The 21,229-nt window shown below is 39.2% G+C and overlaps 2 protein-coding genes across 5 annotated transcripts; both read right to left on the bottom strand.

The window, feature by feature from the left end:
* Window positions 1-862: 862 nt before the first annotated feature.
* Window positions 863-13,287, bottom strand: mlxip (MLX interacting protein). 4 transcript variants are annotated; one of them, XM_029511167.1, is made up of 17 exons: window positions 12,707-13,287; window positions 9,949-10,055; window positions 9,690-9,775; window positions 9,414-9,503; window positions 9,252-9,293; window positions 8,704-8,875; window positions 8,335-8,427; window positions 8,075-8,169; window positions 6,644-7,241; window positions 6,171-6,274; window positions 5,824-5,929; window positions 5,628-5,740; window positions 5,286-5,393; window positions 5,009-5,136; window positions 4,795-4,918; window positions 4,183-4,312; window positions 863-2,908 (listed from the first exon to the last, which is right to left on the bottom strand). In XM_029511167.1, exons 1-17 carry the CDS (start codon window positions 13,006-13,008, stop codon window positions 2,772-2,774), a joined length of 2,535 nt encoding a protein of 844 aa, XP_029367027.1. In that variant the 5' UTR covers window positions 13,009-13,287; the 3' UTR covers window positions 863-2,771. The 4 variants fall into 4 exon arrangements, with proteins under 4 accessions (XP_029367027.1, XP_029367028.1, XP_029367026.1 ...); XM_029511168.1 differs by having other exon boundaries at window positions 8,338-8,427; window positions 12,707-13,286; XM_029511166.1 differs by having other exon boundaries at window positions 8,338-8,427; window positions 8,704-8,944; window positions 12,707-13,286.
* A 1,528-nt stretch (window positions 13,288-14,815) lies between these two features.
* On the bottom strand, window positions 14,816-20,741 carry cfap251 (cilia and flagella associated protein 251). Its single transcript, XM_029509884.1, has 19 exons — window positions 20,544-20,741; window positions 20,298-20,438; window positions 20,072-20,181; window positions 19,878-19,986; window positions 19,297-19,377; window positions 19,132-19,209; window positions 18,653-18,864; window positions 18,384-18,560; window positions 18,049-18,299; window positions 17,783-17,934; window positions 17,442-17,618; window positions 17,149-17,333; window positions 16,953-17,067; window positions 16,365-16,528; window positions 16,177-16,267; window positions 15,551-15,694; window positions 15,233-15,461; window positions 15,013-15,138; window positions 14,816-14,937 (listed from the first exon to the last, which is right to left on the bottom strand). The coding sequence occupies exons 1-19, from the start codon at window positions 20,739-20,741 to the stop codon at window positions 14,816-14,818; spliced, it is 2,862 nt and encodes a 953-aa protein (XP_029365744.1).
* Window positions 20,742-21,229: the final 488 nt, after the last annotated feature.

Here is a 21,229-nt window from a genome sequence, read left to right on the forward strand (position 1 = left end):
AGAGAAGGGAGATTAGACCTGGGTGTATTCTTACTGAACTGGTCACAGTAATCAAGAGAAGTGGTTTAATTTTCAGATTCAGTCACTGATGTTGAGAATTAGAGAAGTAGAGCAATAAGTAGTAGTGTAGTGATGTTTTTCTCCCAGACTTAATGTAGAACTTCTCAATAATAACAAACTTCATTTATAGTTAGTAAAAAGACATGGACACAGCTTCATTAGTCTGACTTCACAGATCTTAAATTGGTGCATCATTGTCTCATCAATTACCTGGAAGTGACTCCCAAGCAGGTTACACTGCTTCACTGAGTGTTAGCGTTTTAGTTCAGGCTCTGCTGTCAACACATACTGATCGTGTCCACCTCCTGCAGGACAATCCCTTACTGTTCCCCAACGACAACTGCTGGTCCCTGAAAGACACGAAGCTGGCCGGGGTGCTGGAGCAGCCCGTCACACCTCAGAACATGTCCATCTTCCTCTGGTACGTGTCAGAGATGTCAAACATGGCCGAGCAAGCCGAACTGAAGAAAGACCTGGGGCATGTCTGTCAGCTCCTACAGGGCATGGCCGACAAGTCAACCTGTCAGAACTGCACGCTGCCCACATTCCAGGAGGAAATGCACAACTACCTGTTTCTTAGGTGTCTGCTGAAGCTTCTGGCTGACTATCTTAAGAAAGCAATGCTTTGATTCCACTGTGTACTATGAATGATATGTTTATTTATTTTACAAAACCTTGACTTGTCGAAAAAAAAGTTTTATTTAACTTATTTATATGCCACTTTGTGATAAGCATGAAATATTTATTTCTAAGTGATATTTATTACAAATAAAATAATGACTACGAATTTTCAAGCTTTTCATTTTTTTTTGCATTTTATTGCCATTCAGATTTCTTAAGGCTTTTTAAAACCAGGTTGAAACACTGGGGGGAAAACATGTGCAGCATAGGAAAATATCATACTTATTAAAAACAAACAAAAAAAAAAATACTAAATTTGGAGATCACCAATAATCACGCACAAAAATCACCTCACAGAAACTGTTGCAAATCCAAACTGGTATGACAAAACATTTTGCAGTAATCAGATGGTTTTAAATAAAAGAATGCTGCACAAGTCAGAGAGCTGCTGCGGAAGATTGTTGGTTTTCCTCAGATAATAAAATAAATCTTCAATCTTTGTTTAGAGGGGAGAAAACAATCACAAAAAAACTCAACAAAGCAAATATATTCATTTTGAATCATAACAAACTGCTGCAATCAGGCCCATTTTTATTTTTCTTACAATAGTAATAAATAGATTTGGGTAATTGTGAGCTAACATTTGGTTTGTATCTCTGTGAGAAGGCTGCAGTGTGTGCACTATTAAGGTGTTGACTTCCAATAACAACAACAGGTAAAGTTTACACTATAGAAAAGTTACAAATATCAGGTCAATAAAACACAATCACAATAAAAGACTGCACACAAAAAGCTGCATATTCAACAATAAAATAAAAACACAAATCAGAAAACCTAGAGCCTGAGGAGTGCTGAACAACAAGTTTAACGAATCGCCCTGCAGTGATCACAGGTAAGGACACTTTGACCTGAAGGCAGATGTAAGTTACACATGCCAACGGAACCTGCACTCTGACACAGTGAAGTGCTGTCAAACAGTATGTGAACCAAAAGGATGAGTAAAGTACATTTTCATATGGCTTGTTTTTCTTTTCCCTCATTCTTAATGTGACAGATTAACTTTGTGATGTGACCTGTACAGAAATATGGGGACCTCCTGCTGAGTAGGTTCCTGACTTGACTTCTTAACAGCTGAATGGAAATTGATCACATTCACCAGTTCAGCCCTGAGTGACCAACAAAGAACAGAAAACGAAAACAAAAAAAACCAAACAGATACTGTGAATTCAGGTAAAATCCTGAAACACTTATAGGCCGTACTGCTATTTCAGGTATGCTCCCTATAAGGGCTGTAACTTATATTGCTCTGTTATGCTGTGGCCTGCCCAGTATATAAAGTGACAGCTCTCTTGTGTAATTTGCACTACAGATGGGCAGAGCAAGACATGTATAAAAGAGTAGCTCAGCAAGGACGGCAAACCACCAGGAGACTGCCATCTTTAAGAATGTTTGAGATGAATGAAACTCTGATGTCTTTGGTATTGATTATAGTTAGAGTTGTTTTCATGTTTCAGGTGATCCCCTGCATTCAGGTTTCCAAGCTTTCAAAGGACAAAACCCTAGCCACTTACTTTTTCCTATGAGCCCCCCCCGCCCACTCTTCTGCCCTTGTGGAAAGATATGCACCAACCAATGAAGAGAAAACTTGCAATAAGCAATCACTCAATATTTCCCTTTTTGCCACAATCCTGTTTGTACATTAGAAGAGTCGTTTAAATTTAAATGTATACTGTTGTTCAAAAAAGCAAACTACAAGTACCATCCTCCAATAATGTATTTAGAAGATCTAGAACAGGTGATGGTAGCAGTAGATGCTATCTTCAAATAAATGATAAAAGCCATATTTATACAGTTGTTTTACTGTCAAAGGCGGGGCTCCATGTCTTCATCATCTTCAAACATCAATATACAAAAGATAAAAAGATATGACTATTGTACATAACCAGTAAATGTGAAGCTGCATTTATTATTTCTCTTTTTTTCATGGAAGCCCAGGACTAGCAGAAGACCAGGTAGCCTTGCTGAATGGCTTTAAGGTTAAGTAGTGATGTGCCACTTTGGAGATTTGCTGGCATACGATTCAGGCGGCTTTAGGTCACCTCACCACCTCCAAGAGCAGGATGCACGTCTGTGTGTGCCACTGCATGGATGGCTTCTTCAGGCAGCAGGGATGGATCACTCAGAATGGACGTGGTTGTGCTCAGCTGGCGAAGTGTACTCAGCACCACTGAAAGAACAATAGTCACAATTTAATACCTGACAGTGTTGTTTTTAAGCAAACTGTCTTTATATGTAACCTTATCGAATGCAACACAGTAAACATGCACTTGGAGTCACAATCTTCGGAGTTGCTTCCTTGAAATTGGTATGATCAAGATATAAAGCAGGGCCTAAAAGAAAATGGCTGTCAAAATTGCGTTGCTGTTTTTTTTATTTTTTATTTTTTTGTTCTTGTTTTCTTCTCTTCTCTCTTTCTTTCTTTCTTTCTGTAGTGCATTCAGCCACTTGGGGGCAGCTGATAGACTAAAAACAATACTTGTCACCTGGTATTTTTGATATAGTGAAAAGTGGCCCAGTTAAGATGCAGCGAAGCTCAATTTGTCTGCAGTCTTGTTCTTGGTATTGTGTAGTTTGTCATAAGTTTTTTTTTTTTTTTTCTGGGTTGCTGTTGTGTTTAGCTGGAGAGGCCTTAATAACAGTCACACTAGTGTGTTTTGACAAAACTAATCAGTCTAAAATTTTCACAAGGGCACATCAATGTCTCCACTGGTAAGAAACCAAAACAGAAACAATCTTACTGTCCTTGAAATAAGTATTATGTTCAGCAGATTCCTGCTGCAGGAAAATCAAAATGTAGTGGGACCTCTGAGGATTTAGAAACGCATTGAGTTATTAAATGTGAAGAGAATATCCTGCAAGACATGCAATCAAAAACTGCCTAAATTCTTTGAAATTTTATGCCTTGACACAACCCCAAACTGCTGCGAGCAGCTAAAATGTAGACTGAATTAGAAATCTTTTGATGTCTCATTCCACCATCCACCTGGTCTAACTGCTCTAGTTGGACTGAGTCAGGAACAAAAGCATATTATCTTATGTGGGAGGTCAGAAAACTGAACGGCTTGGGAAAAAAAATAAATAAATAAATAAAAAATCATCATCACTGTTGGAGTAAATTTGCTACTGCTGCTAAATTTCCTGTCATGTCATGGTTGCTTGATAAGAGAAGGCAGGAAAAGACAGATAAAGACAGATAGGAAGCAGATAAGGTGAAACTAAACTATGAAACGCAATGCTCTAACACTATGCAACTGGAAGGAAGTCCCCTCTGGGCTGTATGGGCTGTGAATGATCCACAACTACCAATCCTTTTCAATACAACCTGTGTGCTGTCAGTCAGTGAGCTGATGACATAGACCGCTTTTGTGTGTCTCTGTGCCAGACGTGTACTATATATATATATATATATATATAGATATAGATATAATGTCATTTACTCACTAGGTCTGAGCATTGGAAGGGAACAGTGACGATCAAGCCATTGCAGCGTGGTCTGACAAAGCTCTGCTCTGCTTGTAGTTGACACCATCTCATTGAATGACTCAAAGAGAGGCTTGATAATGATGCTGAACTAGAATTGATGATGGTCAAAGATCAGACAACACAATACAATTAAGCCAAATCAACGGTAAGAGTATCAAACTTATTTTGTGTGTTTGTTTAACTGAAAAGCATTTAATTAACATCTTCTTTTCTTGTCAAGGCTCAGAGATTCATTTGAAACACCTCATAGGAATAATTGTAAAAACGTAAAACACATTTCCAAGAAAGTATGCTTTCCTGGACTGTAGACAACCATAAAAATATCATAATCCTCAAAGATACAACGCACATTTCTGCTTATTCGTTTTAAAATTACTTTCTTGGAGATTTTGAAATGATTCCATTGGGGTTGTTTTCATTTGCTTTAGTATGTGTGACAGAAGATAGAATCATACTGATATGTATCAGCCTGACATGAAAGAATATTAAAGCAACATGTTGACATCTCACTCTGAGTGACTCATTAGATGAAAGCCTTTTAAGAGCAATGATCAATTGAGTAAAGGATACAATCCAGAATTTCCAGTCCTGAAGAGTGCGGTTCTTTACATATTCATTGAATTTCTCTTGAATGTGGTTGAAGTGATGTCGCCTGACGGGCACCCCTGTTGCAGGCAGCTGTTCCTGACACAGGCTATGATGAAACAATAACAGGGAACAGAAAGAGTTCAGAGTTTTATACGTCACAGGAGGGATGAAATAGAATTGATTTTTTTAAACATACTTAATGGATGTATTGAGCTCTTCTATCTCTTCTCGTAGTCTCTTAACCTCTTCCTGTAACTGCTGCCTCTCCTGCTGCAGCTTCCCAATGTGATCCACTGTCTTCTGCAGTGTGACGGCATTACTGCTCTGAACGCACAAAGTAAATAAAGATGGTAAGTGTGAAAGCAAAAGAAATCTACAACTACTTTTCGAAAAAGATGTTGCGCACAAATATGGCCAACTAATTGGATGCATTGAAACTACAGTTTATGTTTTTTAAGAGCAAACAGACTTACATTTGATTGTGACTTTAGAGTGGGCACAAGGTTGCAGAGTGTTTTAAAGCCGATTTTTATGTTTGATCGTCTTTTTTGCTCAGCAGATATGTGTGTTGTCCTCCGGCTCTGTCACACAACAGCAGAGGCAATATTACAATCAGAGTTACTGAAAGTGTGACATACTATTTACTACACAGGAAAAGGGGCAATGCTGCTGATGTAGCATGAAAAGGGAAATTCAGGCTGTTGTGGTATTGACATAAAATACAAGTTAATTTTAATTCAAAAGATTTTCAACCATTGGAAATAAAGCAATGACACACAAAAGTCATTTTATGAAGAAACATAAAGCGCACATACCTGATTCTGTTCATTCTTTACCAGAGATGTGCTGCTGCTGATGAGTGGCTGGGGACTGGGAACTTGATCTAACACACATGGTGACCCTTGACCTGAACCTGGCTGACTGTGAACTGAGATGAAAAACAAAAACAGGCCATTTCAGATGCTGAATTTTGAGATATTATGTGCTTTACTCAGTAGAGTGAATTCTCACCAATACTTGAGGAGGCTTTCTGACTTTTACGGCTAGAAGAACAAGATTTTTCTTTGGGGATGATTGGCTGGGGAGACTTCTGAGACATAACATGAAATCGTGGCTCCTAAGATTAATGAAAGCCCAAAAGATAAAAATAAATAAAGTGTTAAAAGTTTAACAGAAAAATGACTTGAAAAAGAGCTCTCCTTAGTTTGTCTTTGATGTAATACAATGAAATTTTAATGTCACAATTGTGGGTTTTTATACATCAGAGCAATAAAATGTAAATAGCCCAGTTTTCTACTGGCTACTCAATTATTTCAAGACCCACAGTGTTGTCAGGAGAAAATGAGCTGAAAACATACCCCTCTAAGGGGGGATGAAGTGATGACCACTCCAGTGTTAGGGACCACATCTTTCAGAGGGGCTGGTGTCACAATCACAGCATTAGCGTGACCTGGGAAGGGGGCTGAGGATGAACAGCGCAACAAGTGTTACTTTGGAAGGTATTCATCTGATTGATTTCTCTGTCCCTTTTCCATTACGCAGAAGACATTAGTTAGATGAGGACAAACAACAAAACCAAGTTAAATATATTGGATTCTGATACTGACCATGGATCACAGCCTTACATTTGTTTGCTTATAGAGATAATTTGTTCACTCTAGCTATGCAGTTAAACTTTCAATCATTATCACTGTACATAATTCTGACTTAATAAGAAAAGTTATAGCGCCATCTTATGGTAATTCAGAGAGGGTGGCACAGCTCCACTACCTGACAAATTCACAATTCTTTCAAATACAGAATCATGTTTTGAGCTTGACAAACAACACACCTAGTATGAGATGAGATGGGGGGATAGTGTTTGCAGGAGCAATCCTTTGCACTGGACGGGTTTTGTTGGCACTGGATGACAGGAAAGGACGAGGCATGGCAAAAGTCTGAGGTTGCTGTACAGGAGTGGCAGACATTGAAGCCATGGGTTGTAGTAGGGGCGGAGGAGGTGGATGTTGTGTGGATATGGAGCCATACTCTGGGCCATGGCTGAAGGTGGTGGCTGCGTTGCTGGCTGTGACTGTAGAGGAAGCTGTGTGTGTGATCACAGATGGCCCTACAGTCTCATCTAGTGTTGACCTGTTGTCCAAAGCTGAGGGAACCATGGGTGCTCCTGAGCCCATGTCCTGACCTGGTAGGCACTGTACCAGAGGTTCATGGGATAATGTCTGAGAGACCGAGGAAATCACTGCTTGATCAGTGGGTGCCACCTGCCCAGGAAACAGTGCCATGTAGTTTTGAACATAGGCAGCACCATCACCATCACCACCAGCATCACCTGTACGATTGGTTTGACTGACGATGGAAGAGATGATAGGCAGGGATCCAGGTGGGGAGATGTGGTTGGTTGTCAGTTGCATAGAGGACATTAACTGGCCCTGACAAGGAATAACAGACGAAAAGGGTACAAACTCATTTAGTTATTTTCTTATAGGTTAAAAAAAATAAGCTGAAGAGATGCAGGTCAGTGTGAGCAAATATTAGGAGTTGATTTCTTCTTTTTAGCTGCAGGATCATGACAGCAAAAGGGCTGTCAAATTCTCCAGTCTAAACCCATATACAACTTTAAATATTATTTATATGTATATTAGTCATTAGCTGTATACCATAATTTATTATAACTACAACTAAAACTTTAGAATGTAGTATATTTACTATAATTAGTAAATACTTGACTTAACTGGCTGTGTAAAGACATGTCAGTTTAATTTAGTCATAATTTAATTCTTTTAATGTCTTTACATGACCAATTACTGTTATATTTCTGTACCTGAAGGTCACACGAAGACCTGATGTAATGCTGCATTCGTGTGCCCACCAAAAACTCTGAAATATTATACTCGAACAAAAATATGACTGCAAAGATTACTTTAAGAGCTGCAAAAAGACAGCATGAGGACCTGACATAATTAGTCTTTTTGAGTGAGGCTTTTAAATTCACAAAAATCTTCCTTTGATGTTAAGCAGTTCTGAGAAGCAAGTCATGTATTAAAGTGCCATGTAAATAAAGTTTAGTAATATTATTATGTTACATTGATTTCTGGTAACTACATTAAGGCGGAAAGATGGTGGCACGTGTGGTAGAAATCCTTATAATTTGATAAAATATCAAAATCTCTTAATTTTAAAACTAGGAAATCTAATACAGTCGTTGCACAAACTCTCGTCAAGGTGGTGTGTGTTAAGGACTGTGCCATGGGGTGGTGTTTACCTGTGACTGAGAGCTGCTGCTGGATAGAGGGGTGACAGATGATGCAGTAGGGGAAACAGAGGGGAAGACGGGCTGACGGAGGCTGTGAAATAAGTCTGCAACAAGAGTCTCTATGTTAGCAAGAGGTTAGTAAAATCACACTACTTTTTGGGTTAGGCTAAGCCAACTGTTGAGTTATGAGAACTGTGCTTGATTCCTGGAAAGTGTGCACCATTAGTGTGTGTGAAGAACTACTTCAGCTATAGGTGGTGTCTTACTGCTACCTTGCAGTGGATCAAATGAGTCCATGAAGTCTAGGTTGGGCTGTAAGGGGATAAGTCCTGGTTGGATCATGTCAGCATTCCCTGCATGAGCTGACAGGCAAAGAGAGAGTTAGGGAGAGCAGCAGCAAGACATGCCAATATTTTTGACAGATTTATATTATATTGTTGCTATCGAGCATGTTCATACATATTCCACAATTTAAAAGGCTTCTCAACAAACTTGTAGAGAGAAAACAAATAAAAGACAAAAGTAAGATATTACTTGCAACATTTATTAAATTAAGTACTGAATGAGGGAGGATTTAAAAAACCTAATTTGTAAGTCTCTAGTGATTACATAAAACACACAACGGGTGATTTTCTCACCAATCTCTCTTGGATTGGGCCAGGGTATGGTCTGGTGTGAGGACAGCGTAGAGAACAACGTGTCTGAAAACTCAGACATGAGAACATCCATGTCAAATAGGGTGTCCATCTCCATAGGTGCGGGAGGTTCGTTATGCTTACGGGGCGCACGGCGTGCAGCAGTCTCTTCATCCTGATAAAAGGAGACACGGAGCATGTCTGGAGAGACTTCCCCAAACAGCGATAACTGCTCCTCTGGCCCCTTTGTGTTAAAAATCCAACCAGCAAGCCAGTTAGCAACACAAAAATGTGTGGTGTAAAGCAGAGCATGTAGTAACTGAACTAATTCCATCACTTCAAAAACAGATTACTTACACACACGCACATGCCCACATATGTTTAGGGTTAGCTTAATTCGGTGCAAGCTGTCAGAAGAATTTAGTTTGCATGCTTCAAAAGTTAACCAGTAATGTTAAGGTGACTGGGTTAGTAAGGGGTGGCTGACCAGATACCAGTCCTTATGTTGATAGTAGCAGTACTAAGATTGAGCATAATGCAGTTTTGCATACCTTGAGCAAGCTTGACAGGTCATCATCCTTGTGCTTCTGTAACTGTAAGAGTTGCAAGTGGTACATTAGATAAATATTAATTATAATGTTGTAAAAAAACAAGTAAACAGACCAAATCTACAAAAAGCCCAGTATTCATTACAAAAGTCAGCAATACATTACCCTTTTTTTGAAGTATGTTCTCCACTTGTGATATTCTCTAATGACAATTTCAATTCTTCTTTTCCAGCATTTCCCCTCTGTGGCAATAGCCTACAGAAGAAAGAGGGATATGGAAACTAAAAGTCCAACAACACTCAGCATAAAGAGAGGAAGCAGCAAAGGATGTATCAAACAAAATGACAAGCAATGGCTTGTGGGACTAAAAACAAGACAAGAAAACAAAAAAACAACACTCTTTTTGTTGTTTTTTGTTATGCCACTATTTCCTTTCTTTACCTCTGCAGAGCGATTAACATCCAGGTCCATACTACCATCGAGGGGGGTCACAAAGTGACAAACAGGATTCTCCCGTTTTTCTACATCTGTGGGGTGACAAAAAAATAACACAGGTCATTGCTAACTGAAAATGCGGTTTCACAAGTCACACAGTTTTGAAAAGAAATATCTTGTAGCAATGATCACATCAACTGCAGCTTCACTGGGTCCTGTCATCATGAACAGTCATACAGTGGGAATCATTTGAATGAACTCTTACACTGCATATACCAGGCTCTCCATATGGCGTTGTTTAGGCGGATCTTGTCTCTCCAAAGTAGCTTTAGACCTTTAAAGTTCTTCCATTTGGGAGATACCAACTTACCGCTGAAGAAACAAGAAAATAACAATGAACCAACTTCACAAATAAGACGTTACATTCTATAAAGTGAATGTCATGGCTTAACCATATCACAAGTGATTGAACAAGTGAACAGTAATGAATACATAAGAGCGAATACATTTATACATAAGAGTATAAAAAGCTAACTCCACAGAGTTAAAAAAAAAAAAGGTTTAACCATATATTTATTTAGCTAAATTTTAATAACTTTTCCCTAGCCAGAAGAAATGCCAGAATCCTAATGTGTTATCTAACACCCATGATTTAGACATTGATACAGATGCTTAACCACCATCCCAAGCCTTAAAACCTGAAAGGGATTTTTGATCACTTTGATACTTATCACACTTATTAAAAAGTAATGCAAGAATTACACACATGATCTTAGATTCTCTGGCTGAAAATAAGCTTTCTGCTGTAGTAAAAAAATAAGTAAGTAAGTAAATACATCCATATTTGCACATACACCTTTGCTTCCAAACGTGGGGTACAGTGTATAATCGTCTGCACTTGTATGACATCAGTATGAAAAATTTGTGACAACACAGAGATGTTGACGTAGTAATCAGCTAACATAAACAATCTTGGTCTCACAGGATGGTGAAACAAGCAGCATAAATGGCTGAGTTGAACCATCATGGACTGAAACTTTGTGAATGAATACCGGAATGTATTTTAACCTTTATTGTGCCAATGCAGCAAATTTTTTAAAGCCAAATGACATGAGAAAAGTCAATGTTTATCACAATCTGCAAGGTAAGCTCACAGCTTCCAGGTTCATTCTTCCTCTTTGTTTCACTTCTCCTGTTATGAATTGAATCCTTACCTTCTGTAAAAGCAGGGTGTGAGCGGAAAAACCTGTTCTTTAAAAAAGTAGATATCGAAGCATGGTGCAACGAGAATAGACAGTGTTGTAGAGGAAACTCTGCAGTCTCTATAATGTTCTGACTGTGAATAAAAGCTTTCTTGTGTATACAAATACCAGCCCCTTCTCCTTTCCAGATAAATGACACCAACAGAATAGGAACTGGTAGTTGTGCTTTCCTGGTCTATTAATAGTCTTCCTAGTCAGACCAAGTTGATGCCATTTGTAAATTTAGAGGGAATCCTCTAGACAGCTGGCTCTGCACCAACACCTCAGCTGTAAATAGAGAACTATGGCTAACATGAGCCTGTTTCCATTTGCTTTTTAATATCTTCTGGAATCAACTGTGATTAAATGAAACTATTTGTTTATATTATGACACTGCTTTTAAATTGTCTTAAAGGTGACACCCCTGACAATAGTCATTGTCCCAGTTGTATTTGTCCCCTCAGGTTCACAGGCAGCGATTTAACAGACATCAGTTGAATTATTTATTTTAGATGATGACACAACCTAGAGAAGTTTAGAAACATCTGTGGGAATGATATGAGAATATTGTCACAGTTGTTCAAGTGTTGTTATTATAGTTGCAATGTCTGTTCAATGAAATGATTAGTTAACTGGCATACCATCACATTTTTATATTCAATTAAGATATTTCAAATATCATCAACTAAAAATGTTACAACTTCCATCTTAAGTATCTTTTGGTTATGGATTGCTGGGGGGACAATGTGTTTACACGTGTGACCTTTTTAGATTTTGACATATTTTTGGCTCAGGAATTAATCTGCTAAAAAAGAAAACAATACCTGGATTCATGAGTAATGAAAATAATCAGCAAAAAAAAAAAGGCAGTGCTAGGTATAAAATCAAATGACAAGCAATAAATCAATTTTTGCCTTCTGTAAATGTTTGGCCATGTGTAGTACTACAACTTGTATTTCTAGGAATTTATTCAAGGTCTTTTTTCTATTGTTTAAACATTTGATAGGCTCCGCAACATTGAATCCAACCTGCTGCTGACTTATTACATATAAAATATATTTCTATGTTGCTGATCAAACTAAGAATGACATACAAATTAGAACAAAGTGTAATTAATTAACAGGGACTGCGGGCAACCGGTCTCTAATATAATGAAGTAAAGAAAAACCTCACTTTCCAGAATTCTGTTGAACCCATAACTGTAAATTCTCAAAATACACAGAGAGTCACCATACATACTTTAACTAGGTCATCCTTCAAAAAGCAATGACACTTATTGAACATTATTATACATAGACAATGAGAAAAATTTAGTTTGATTTCCTTAAGATTTAAAATCAATAAATCAAACTCTCGCTCAACCCTGCAAGTAATGTCTGATCTGCACCAAGATTATTATATAATGTATAAAGCATATTCGCAGTCCTACTATTAGTCATATAATGTGATTTATTTTAGGCGTGTCAATAAAGGATCCACCATCTGAGTTACATTTTTCAATAAAGTGTTATTTTGACTGCAGACCTTTTAGGCGAGAAGAGTTTTTTTTTTTCGTTTTGCTTAACACTGCGTTGTTGGTACTTTCACTTCGAAAGCTCTCACTAATACAATAAAACATTTTGGTCAAAGAGGAAGTTACATGATCAGCGGACTCGTGACTGTAATTTAAAGGCAGGATATAAACTGTATCCTGAGAGAATGGGGCGTTGATGGTGTATGATCGTTAACATTGACATCCTCCCAGTGTGTGTGTGTGTGTTGGGGGCGGGTTGTATACTTCACCTGTATGCCAAAGTCATGCACTCAAACAGTTTGGTGAGCGAGGCGTCTATGGACAGGTGAGACGTGCTCGCCTTGCCGAAGTGGTACGTCTGACAGGTCTGTTTGTTGACAGTGTCGAAGTCGTAGCCTTTCTTCGGGGGGTGCTCGCTGTGGGGCGACGACACCATGAAGTGCCCGCTGTGGATGATCTGGGTCTCCAAGCCCAGGTGAGTCTCGTCGGCGTCCGAGTCATCATCCTGCTCCTGCTTTATGGCCGGCGGTCGACGGTATTTGTACCGTGAGGATATCTCTCTAGCAGCCATGCCTGTGGCTGACCAGACAAATAGCTAACGTTAGCCAGCTAGCTAGGTCAACAAATCTCCGATTCATGGGGCTCGGCGACGACGCCAGGCGCTCACTGCTCCCCAACGTCCGTCCTCTGGGCGCCGCGGACTCCCGGTCCGTTCCGGTCCGGCCTTCTCATCTTAAACTTGGCAGCCGGGAATTGGTTGCACTCAATGTTGCTGACTTATTGCTGTCCTGGAGGGTTAGTTGACGTAGCTAAGTCTCGGAGAGACCAGCTGACAAAAAAAAGAAAAAGAAAAGAAAACTGCTCCCCCTGTCCGGAGCAGGAAGTTCCTGTGCAGGAGCGTCTGTGATTGGTCGGTGGCAGCGCCCCGCCCACTGACTGAAAATAAACCCGGAGCTGCAGAGCTGCGGCTGCAGATCGGTGGACTGAGAAGTTCATGTGTCCACAGCCATCACAGCCATCACAGCCATCACAGCCATCACAGCAATCACAGCAGCAGGACGGATTCCCATCTTTGAATCGGTAAATCAGTTCCACCCAAAGTTCGTTTTCCTCCATTCGTATTTCGGCAGGAGGAGACTTGATGCAACCGTGTTCCTCCCTGTTGGTCGCCTCCTATCCAGATGAGCGCGCTCAGTGCGAGACAGTCACCTGTAGCAATAAATCCGTATTTAAGTTGGACTCCTGTTTTTTTATGCAATTTCTTTTTTTTTCTAAGTCTCATCATTGTGGCCTACTCTGCTTTCCAAAAAAGCCATCCAAAGACGTTATTTTTATTTTATTTTTTTTTATTCATTTTGCTAAATTGTGGGCTTAATTTATGACGTACGGTATCACGTTACCGAGACCAGCCTCTTGACATGTGTCCGGCTGTATCGGCTCATCTTTTTTTAAGTTAAACATCGTACAGACTCTGATAATCAATAAACTCCATGATAATTTAAAAAAAGCTCTAAATAAACTAATCAATCAGTCTTTTTGTGCGGCTCGGGACCAAATGTCCCGGTGGTTGGGGACCACTCCTTTAAAAAGCTCACATCCTTAGTTTATCACCACCCTTGGTTGTTAGTTTATTTTTATTTTTGTACACAATATTTTCCCTTACCCATGCTTTACCATTAACTATTTCTATTGATTTACATTAATAAATGACTAGTGCTGTTAGATTTTAAGCCTCAATAAAACACATCAGTATTAAAAAATGTTTTTATTTGATACTTGTATGTGGAGCTGTGAAATTGTTAATAGAATAGGAGAGAAGGAAAACATGTTTCCGTTTTCTTTTATTCCCTTTGGTTTCAAAATATTTAATAATTCAAAAACTTTGGGGCTAAAACTTCTTTAGATGAGACAATATGTTGACACAAGACAAGGATTTATGGAACCACTGGTTTTATTTTTAACAATGTAATTATGTTTTTCTTCAGCTTGTGATGTTTGCACTGTTAGATGTAAAATCAAAAACTACAAAGTAATGAATAACCCTAACATAAATGTAGTTTAGTAAAAAGAACATGACTAACATAAACTTCTAATTTTGAGTAAAGACTAAAACTGGAGGTTCACAAAAAGTGAAGATGAAAACAAAGGTACCTTACAATCCAAGTACAGCTCCTGAGTAAATGCGCCTACCTATTCTTTTCATTTGTTGATTTATAATTTCTTCCATACAAAACACATTTTATATGCAATGTGTCACAAAGCTTAGGATCTAACGGAATATTGATAGAAGGTTAGAATAAAACTTTGGAAAGAGCCTGAGTCTGAACCTCGTCATCAACACAACTTTTTCCAGACAAGCAGACAATTTGCTGCTTTCATCACTCTGGTGGGGTGGGGCTTTCCCGTACTGAGGATGGAAAGCCCAGGATGTAGCTTTTAAATGTGGCTACTGATATCTCATCTGGGATTGCACGCTCCAGAGAATATTCTGGATCTTCACCTGGACACACACACATGAAAGAGCTGTGATATTACATACATTCTTAACTTGTGGGTAAGTTTTTCTTTCACCCACCATCATACTGGGAAATGTCATGCTCAGAGTGTTTGCATCCTCTTCCATCGCCTCCCTCTTCCTCCTCATTGAGACCTAAGAGTGTAGTGAAACACGCTGCCAACTCTTCCTCTGTCATGTGTTCTCCTATCAAAGGTCAGAATCATGGCTATGTTGGGTGTGACAAAAAAGACATAAAGCCAGAAAGACCAATCCTATTTGGAAACAGCTTGCGGCATACCTCTCCCCTGTAGGAATTCCAGCAGTTCATGTCTCATCAGAACGGGGTGTCCTGTACTGTCACGTTTACCAAGGACACGAAAAGCTTGAATGAGCTCATCTCTACAGATACCGAATGCTGGCCGATGGTTGACATACAGCTTGATGAACTCCTCCAGGTCAATATCAGTCACATAATTTCCTGTTTCAGCATACTTGCTGAACTTGACTTCATTTTGCATGTCTTCTATCTGGCGAAGATAAATAGCATACAGTTCTGAGGTATAAAGCAGTTTTTTTGCCGCATTTGTGATGTCAGATGAAATTGCATTGATTGTACCTCTTGCTCAGAGGGGAAGTAAGCCAGCGCTCTCATCAGAGAGGGAACATCTGACAGAGGGATTTTGGTAGACACTTTACATTTCTCCATTGAGTCAGTGCCTCGATGACGGATTTGGCAGTAATAGAAAAAGTCCTCAATCTCCTGAAAGGAGAGAAGGCAACAAAACCAAATTATGTCCAAAATTTCATCCAAAGTTACATAATTGTATGTTTAGTGCACATGAGCTGCAGCTGGTTGCACACAAAGGAGCCTCACAAGGAAATAGCTATAATTAGTAATTGTGTTATAAGGAACGATGTTCTCCAAATGCATGTACACAGCAGTTTGTACGCTATATTTTACAACAGTGGCATCTGGTTTCCAAAATGGTCATGCTACTCAAGTTCCATTTTTTCTAGTGCATCTAATACTAAGAAAACTTCTAAATAATCCAAGAAAATCTAAATAAAATTTGTAAGGTCAGTAATTTGTCAAAGAAATTCTAAAGTTACATAATGCCTCATTCTTGTACATAATTCTAATGCATAACTGACCACAACACACATACTTCTCCTTTCAAACTAATGAATAATCAATTGTGGTTCACTCAGCAATTGTAGGGAAAAGGAAAACTTTAAACTCACCCTGAAGAACATGCCATCTCTCCCTCCCTCCAAAAGAGAGTAAAAAGGTATTATGCCCTTTCCTCCCAGAGACGCTGCTGCTTCCAATGCACTTCATTCACAGCAAGGGATGACAGCGATTTCAAGATACAATATTCCACTGCTCATACATTTCCTGTGGTTCCTAGACTGGTACTGTTAAAACCTACTTGATGTTTGTCTCCCATGACAGTATAGTGCAGTCAGACCCTCCTGCAGTAAAAACAAACCGGCCCTCATAGGAACAGGCAAAAGTTGACACCCCTGTTGAATGGCAGATCAAAGCATTGGACTTGTAGGGGTTCCCATCCACAGGCAAAATCTGGAGGCCCACCTTAACAAAATACAACACAATATTAGCGCAAATATCTATATCTATTAGCGATATCTGCGCTAATATCTATATCTATATATCTATAGATATAGATATCTGCGCTAATATCTACATCTATATATCTATAGATATAGATATAGCTATATTAGTGGGGTAAAAAGGACACCAGAACTATTCAGGATCCAAGAGTGTATCTCACAAAATAGAATTGCTAAATATGATAAATATGCTCTGGTACAATTTTTTGCATCGCCCCATAATGTGTTAACATTTGTGTGAACAAAACAGTAAAAACAAAAACTTGTTTTTCTGGACACAGCTTCATTTAAATGTATTATAACATAGGCCACTTGATAAAAAAAAAAAAAAAAGAACACAGTCAGAATAAATTACTGCATTTTTATAAACTAATTCCAGAACTGACCTTGTCCTCTGTGATGTATGCCAGGTAAAACGGTTTTGTCTCAGCTTCTTTGCAAGTGGGAACAACCACTACTTGCTTAATGGGAGAGCCATATGTTGGGCCCAGTAGAGTCTTTCTGTTATTGTGAAACATGTTTTCTGTTAATTTCTAGTGACAACATTCACAAAATCTGATCTTATTGCAGTATTTCCCAAACCTGCACATCATGGTCGTGCTGTTGAAGAGCTTCATTTTGTACTGGTCTGAGACAATGAGGAGAAACTCCTCTGCTGTCAGGGGAGGATACCAAGTCATGCACATTGGCACAGCACTTTGCTCAATGCGCTCTGACCTTAAGATGAGGAGCTGGTTCACATCACTTTTTTTCAAGTCATACTCGACCTGTTTTTCAGTTCCAAACAAACACATTGAAGTATCTTACATAACTATAGCATTACAATACAAAACACAAATTTGCACAATTCAGCAAAGGTGACAAAGCTAACTAACCAGACAGCGGTCCATTCCGAGAGAAAACAGCCTGGGTTGAGTGCTGTCCAGGTGAACCCCAAAAAGAAGCTCTTTAATAGGTTTGTAGTGGGCGCAGTACCTCCCCTGGTATGTCCAATACCCTAAAGAGCATTTACTAGTCTGCAAGTGGAACACTGTAACTGCATTGCCAGCATCCTAACAGTAGATAAGGATATAAAATGTTCATATCAGGAAAATGTTTTTTCCCATTTGCAATTTGAAATCATGGCCACAGAGCTATTTTCTATGCATCAGAAACACAACTACAGTTGCCGATATGATATGTTTGGGCATGTTACGTTTAAAAATGACATGCTCACCGCTGTGGCAAGATACTTTGAGTCTGAGGAGAAAGTGATGTGATTGATGCTATGTTCAGTATAATGGAAACAGTCCATGGGATCACATTGTAAAGTGCTGGGATTTAGTATGTGAACAGCACCACTCCCAAAGCCAACTGCCAGGTATGATCCTGCTCACAGAACAATAAACAATACAATACAAATTTAAGAGAACTCAGGGGGCTTCGCAGGTTATACACAACATTCCCTTGTTGCAAAAACATCAATGAAGCATGCTGGCTCACCTTGAGGGTCAAAAGTGATACACTGAATCTGCTTCTCCGTCTCAAACACCCTTTTGCCAGTAATCACTTTGCTGTTGTAGTCCCACACCTTTAAAATGCCAGCATGGTTGCCCATAGCCACAGCTGGCTGTTTGGGGTGGCAGGCTACTGCATGTAGAGGGCCACAGTTCTCCTGCAGCAGGATCTGAGGGATGCATTTCTGTGCGTTCACATGTACTACCGTAGAACTAACTGTTGACACAACAAAGTTCCTGCAAAAAAAAAAAAAATGTCAGTTTTTGAAAGATGCACAAACCAACATAAACCAAGAGCATAATACACAGTTTTTCTGAAACCTGATAATGAATGGTTTCGCATCCACAGTGGTGTCCTCCAGATATCCCTCTGTGTACTCTTTGGAAAAGGAGACAGACATAATAGCATCCAGGTTGAAGTCACTGTACCAAGTGAGAAGCGTGAACTTTTCATCATAAAAATTTATATGGCCTTGAGTGTCACCAGTCACGAAGCAGCTGTGATGTCAAACGGCACAGGAATAGAGTTTAGAGAACAGTAAATACAATCAACAATTAAAGGCAACAACTGTGAACATGCTTGTCTCTACCTGTCAGTTATTGTTAGAAAAGTAAATGCTGCTTTCTGTAGGTGAATATACTTGATTATTTCTTGTGACAAGCGTTGGTTCACAGCTAAATCCTCTATTAACTCCCACACCACAATGCTGCCTGCTGCAGTGGCTGTCAAGACCTGAGGCTCTCTCCAGTGAAACACAGACCGACTGAGGGGCCTGCCATCCATGTTGACAGTTTTAAAAGGCTCAGGAGAAGAGTGAGTGAGCATTAAAGTTTCTGTTCCACTGGTGGCTTCATTGCAAGACTGTAAGGCAAACAAGTGAAGTTGTAAAAATGTCAAAATACCAATTGCCACACAAGACAGACCAATTAACTTTCTTGAGCCTGAGAGAAAACATTGCAGGCTTATATGGCCCTGAAAAAGGTCTCAAGTTATTAATGTTATAAATTTCACATGCATGACATGTGTAATATGCATTTTGTCACATATTTAATGAAAAGCTGGATTTACCCTTCTGTAAACTAACACATGGCTTTCACTGGTGCTCAGCAACTGAGTGTCGTCATTTGGATTAAAAATTATGTACTCCTGAAAAACAAACAAACATTTGATTTTATGACTGTCTCATCTGTTAAGTCAGGTGGTGTTTTAATGTTGGAGGAAGGCAAAACTTACTTGAAAACCATGTATAGGGTCAATTTTAATAAAGCACAATGGCTTTTCTGTTTCATTCGTCCAATCCCAAACACACACAGACTGTAAAAAAAGATGGTCATATGGTTAGTAGTTTGTTAAAAGATTTAAATTTACTGTATTTGATGTGAATTTACTATAGAAAGGCATGTGTTTAGGAGTCTAGTTGTAAGACAATGGCCGCTAGATAAAAGAGCATAACCTTTCTGGGTCTTGGTCTTAAAAGACTAAGCATAATAACAATAAAGCCATGCCATAAGATTTAAAGATTTGAAAAATCGAATGATGTGAATAAATATTGTGTCATCAAGAGATAGTTTTTTAAATTCTTATATTCAAGACAGATGTCATCTCCACAAGTGTTGGGTTGTGTCACACTTCACCTTAAAAGTGGATGTGTCACTATCTCAAAATTAAATTGAGTGCCGTGAGTATTTTTCTTCATCATTTTCAGGAGATATTACTTTTTCAATCAGTGGCTTTTTGGGGTCAAGATTTACTATCACTCTGGATTTTCTTTTGAAATGTGTAATTGAGTCAGTCCAATCATGCGTCATACTCACCTGACGTTCTTCAGCTCCAACAGTTACCAGATACTTTGTGTCTCTTGAAAATGCCATCGCAATGGCACCCTCATCAGAGTGGCAATCAAACAATGTGCGTACAGGAATACTGAAGAATACCATACATATGATTACCACCAAGAGAACCGGTTAACACAGGGAAATGACTTGATGTGTGAAGAATTAAGCGCTACCCAGAGTAGGAGTCCCATATAATCACTGTGCTTTTTGGTCCCCTGTCTGCGGTAGCAACCCAGCGTTTGTCTCCACTCACACACATGCATGAGATGGGATGACAGTGGCCCTGCCAAAATGTATGAGCATATACAATTAGCGGTTACTCCAGGGACAGACCTACTTAGCTGTCAGGATTACATACATCACACTGTATGCTGTACTGTATACTGTATCTTTCCCAACCTGAAGTACGTGCTGGGAGTTTGAGGTGTGGTTGTATATGATCCCGATATGTGCTCCAGCATAGAGGACCACCAGCTGGTCATGGTCTTGCAGACTGAAGACTGGAAGAGCAGGATTCATCCCGAATACCCAATCCAGTGACTGTTGGGAAAAGGAGAAAGCTATTATGAGGTCAGCATGTTTCATGAAACTATTTTGACACGATCAATTTTCAAATACAGTTTGTCAATTCAAAGACAGACTTACAAGTGCATGTGTATTGGTGTGAGATATCTTCTTTGGGAAAAGTGTGTCTCTGGTTGCAGTGTGGACTTCAGACTGCCTTTGGCTGACTTCTGCTTTTTCCTCTCCTCTCCTCTCATCGCCAGCTGAAAGATCGTCCTGTACTTGATGATTTTCCACGTTGAAGCCCATTAGAGGCTCGGGTTCATTAGGATCTGACATAATGTCTAATCACAGTCTTTCCTTTTTATTCTGTTGAGTTGATGGCGCTAAATTGCAGCTAAAACAAATAATTTTAATCGCTACTGAATGTGGCAGTTAAACATTAACTCGTAGCAAAACGACTCGTGTATAATCTGTCATCTTTAGATGTGAGAGCAATAAACTAAAAAACGACCTTCTGCATCCGTTAAAGCATATAAACAACACGTTGCCTAGTAACTGCTGGACAACGGAGGAGGAGCGGCTTGGCCTTTCAAATTAAAAGCACAGTTTTACGCGCATTATGTACGGGATGGATTATTCAGGAAATTAGACACTCTGCTGAAATCTACTCTCATATCATTCAAATAGAATGGACTAAATAATAGAAGCACAAACAGCAGTTATCCTTCGTGCACTCTGTGCTAGAGTGACAGAAGATAAACAGTAGAGATCGATGGAACAGAAACACTAAGAGCATTAAGGTGGAGGAAAGAGGACGCACCGAC

This window comes from Echeneis naucrates, chromosome 9, assembly GCF_900963305.1.
Source record: "Echeneis naucrates chromosome 9, fEcheNa1.1, whole genome shotgun sequence".
NCBI classification, from domain to species: Eukaryota; Metazoa; Chordata; class Actinopteri; order Carangiformes; family Echeneidae; genus Echeneis; species Echeneis naucrates.

Bases quoted from the DNA above. Each gene is read 5' to 3' on its own strand.
- mlxip (XM_029511165.1), bottom strand. From the start codon at position 13,008: ATGGCTGCTAGAGAGATATCCTCACGGTACAAATACCGTCGACCGCCG. The intron at 6,275-6,643 runs GTGTGTTGTTTG...GTTCATCCTCAG, and splicing joins CCCATCTCATCTCATACTAG to CCCCCTTCCCAGGTCACGCT. The intron at 2,909-4,182 runs GTGAGTAAATGA...TTGTTCTTTCAG, and splicing joins CCTTCCAATGCTCAGACCTA to TGGTGCTGAGTACACTTCGC.
- cfap251 (XM_029509884.1), bottom strand. From the start codon at position 20,741: ATGTCAGATCCTAATGAACCCGAGCCTCTAATGGGCTTCAACGTGGAA. The intron at 20,182-20,297 runs GTTGGGAAAGAT...ACATTTTGGCAG, and splicing joins ACTCCCAGCACGTACTTCAG to GGCCACTGTCATCCCATCTC. The intron at 17,334-17,441 runs GTTAGTTAGCTT...ACTGAAAAACAG, and splicing joins TCGGAATGGACCGCTGTCTG to GTCGAGTATGACTTGAAAAA.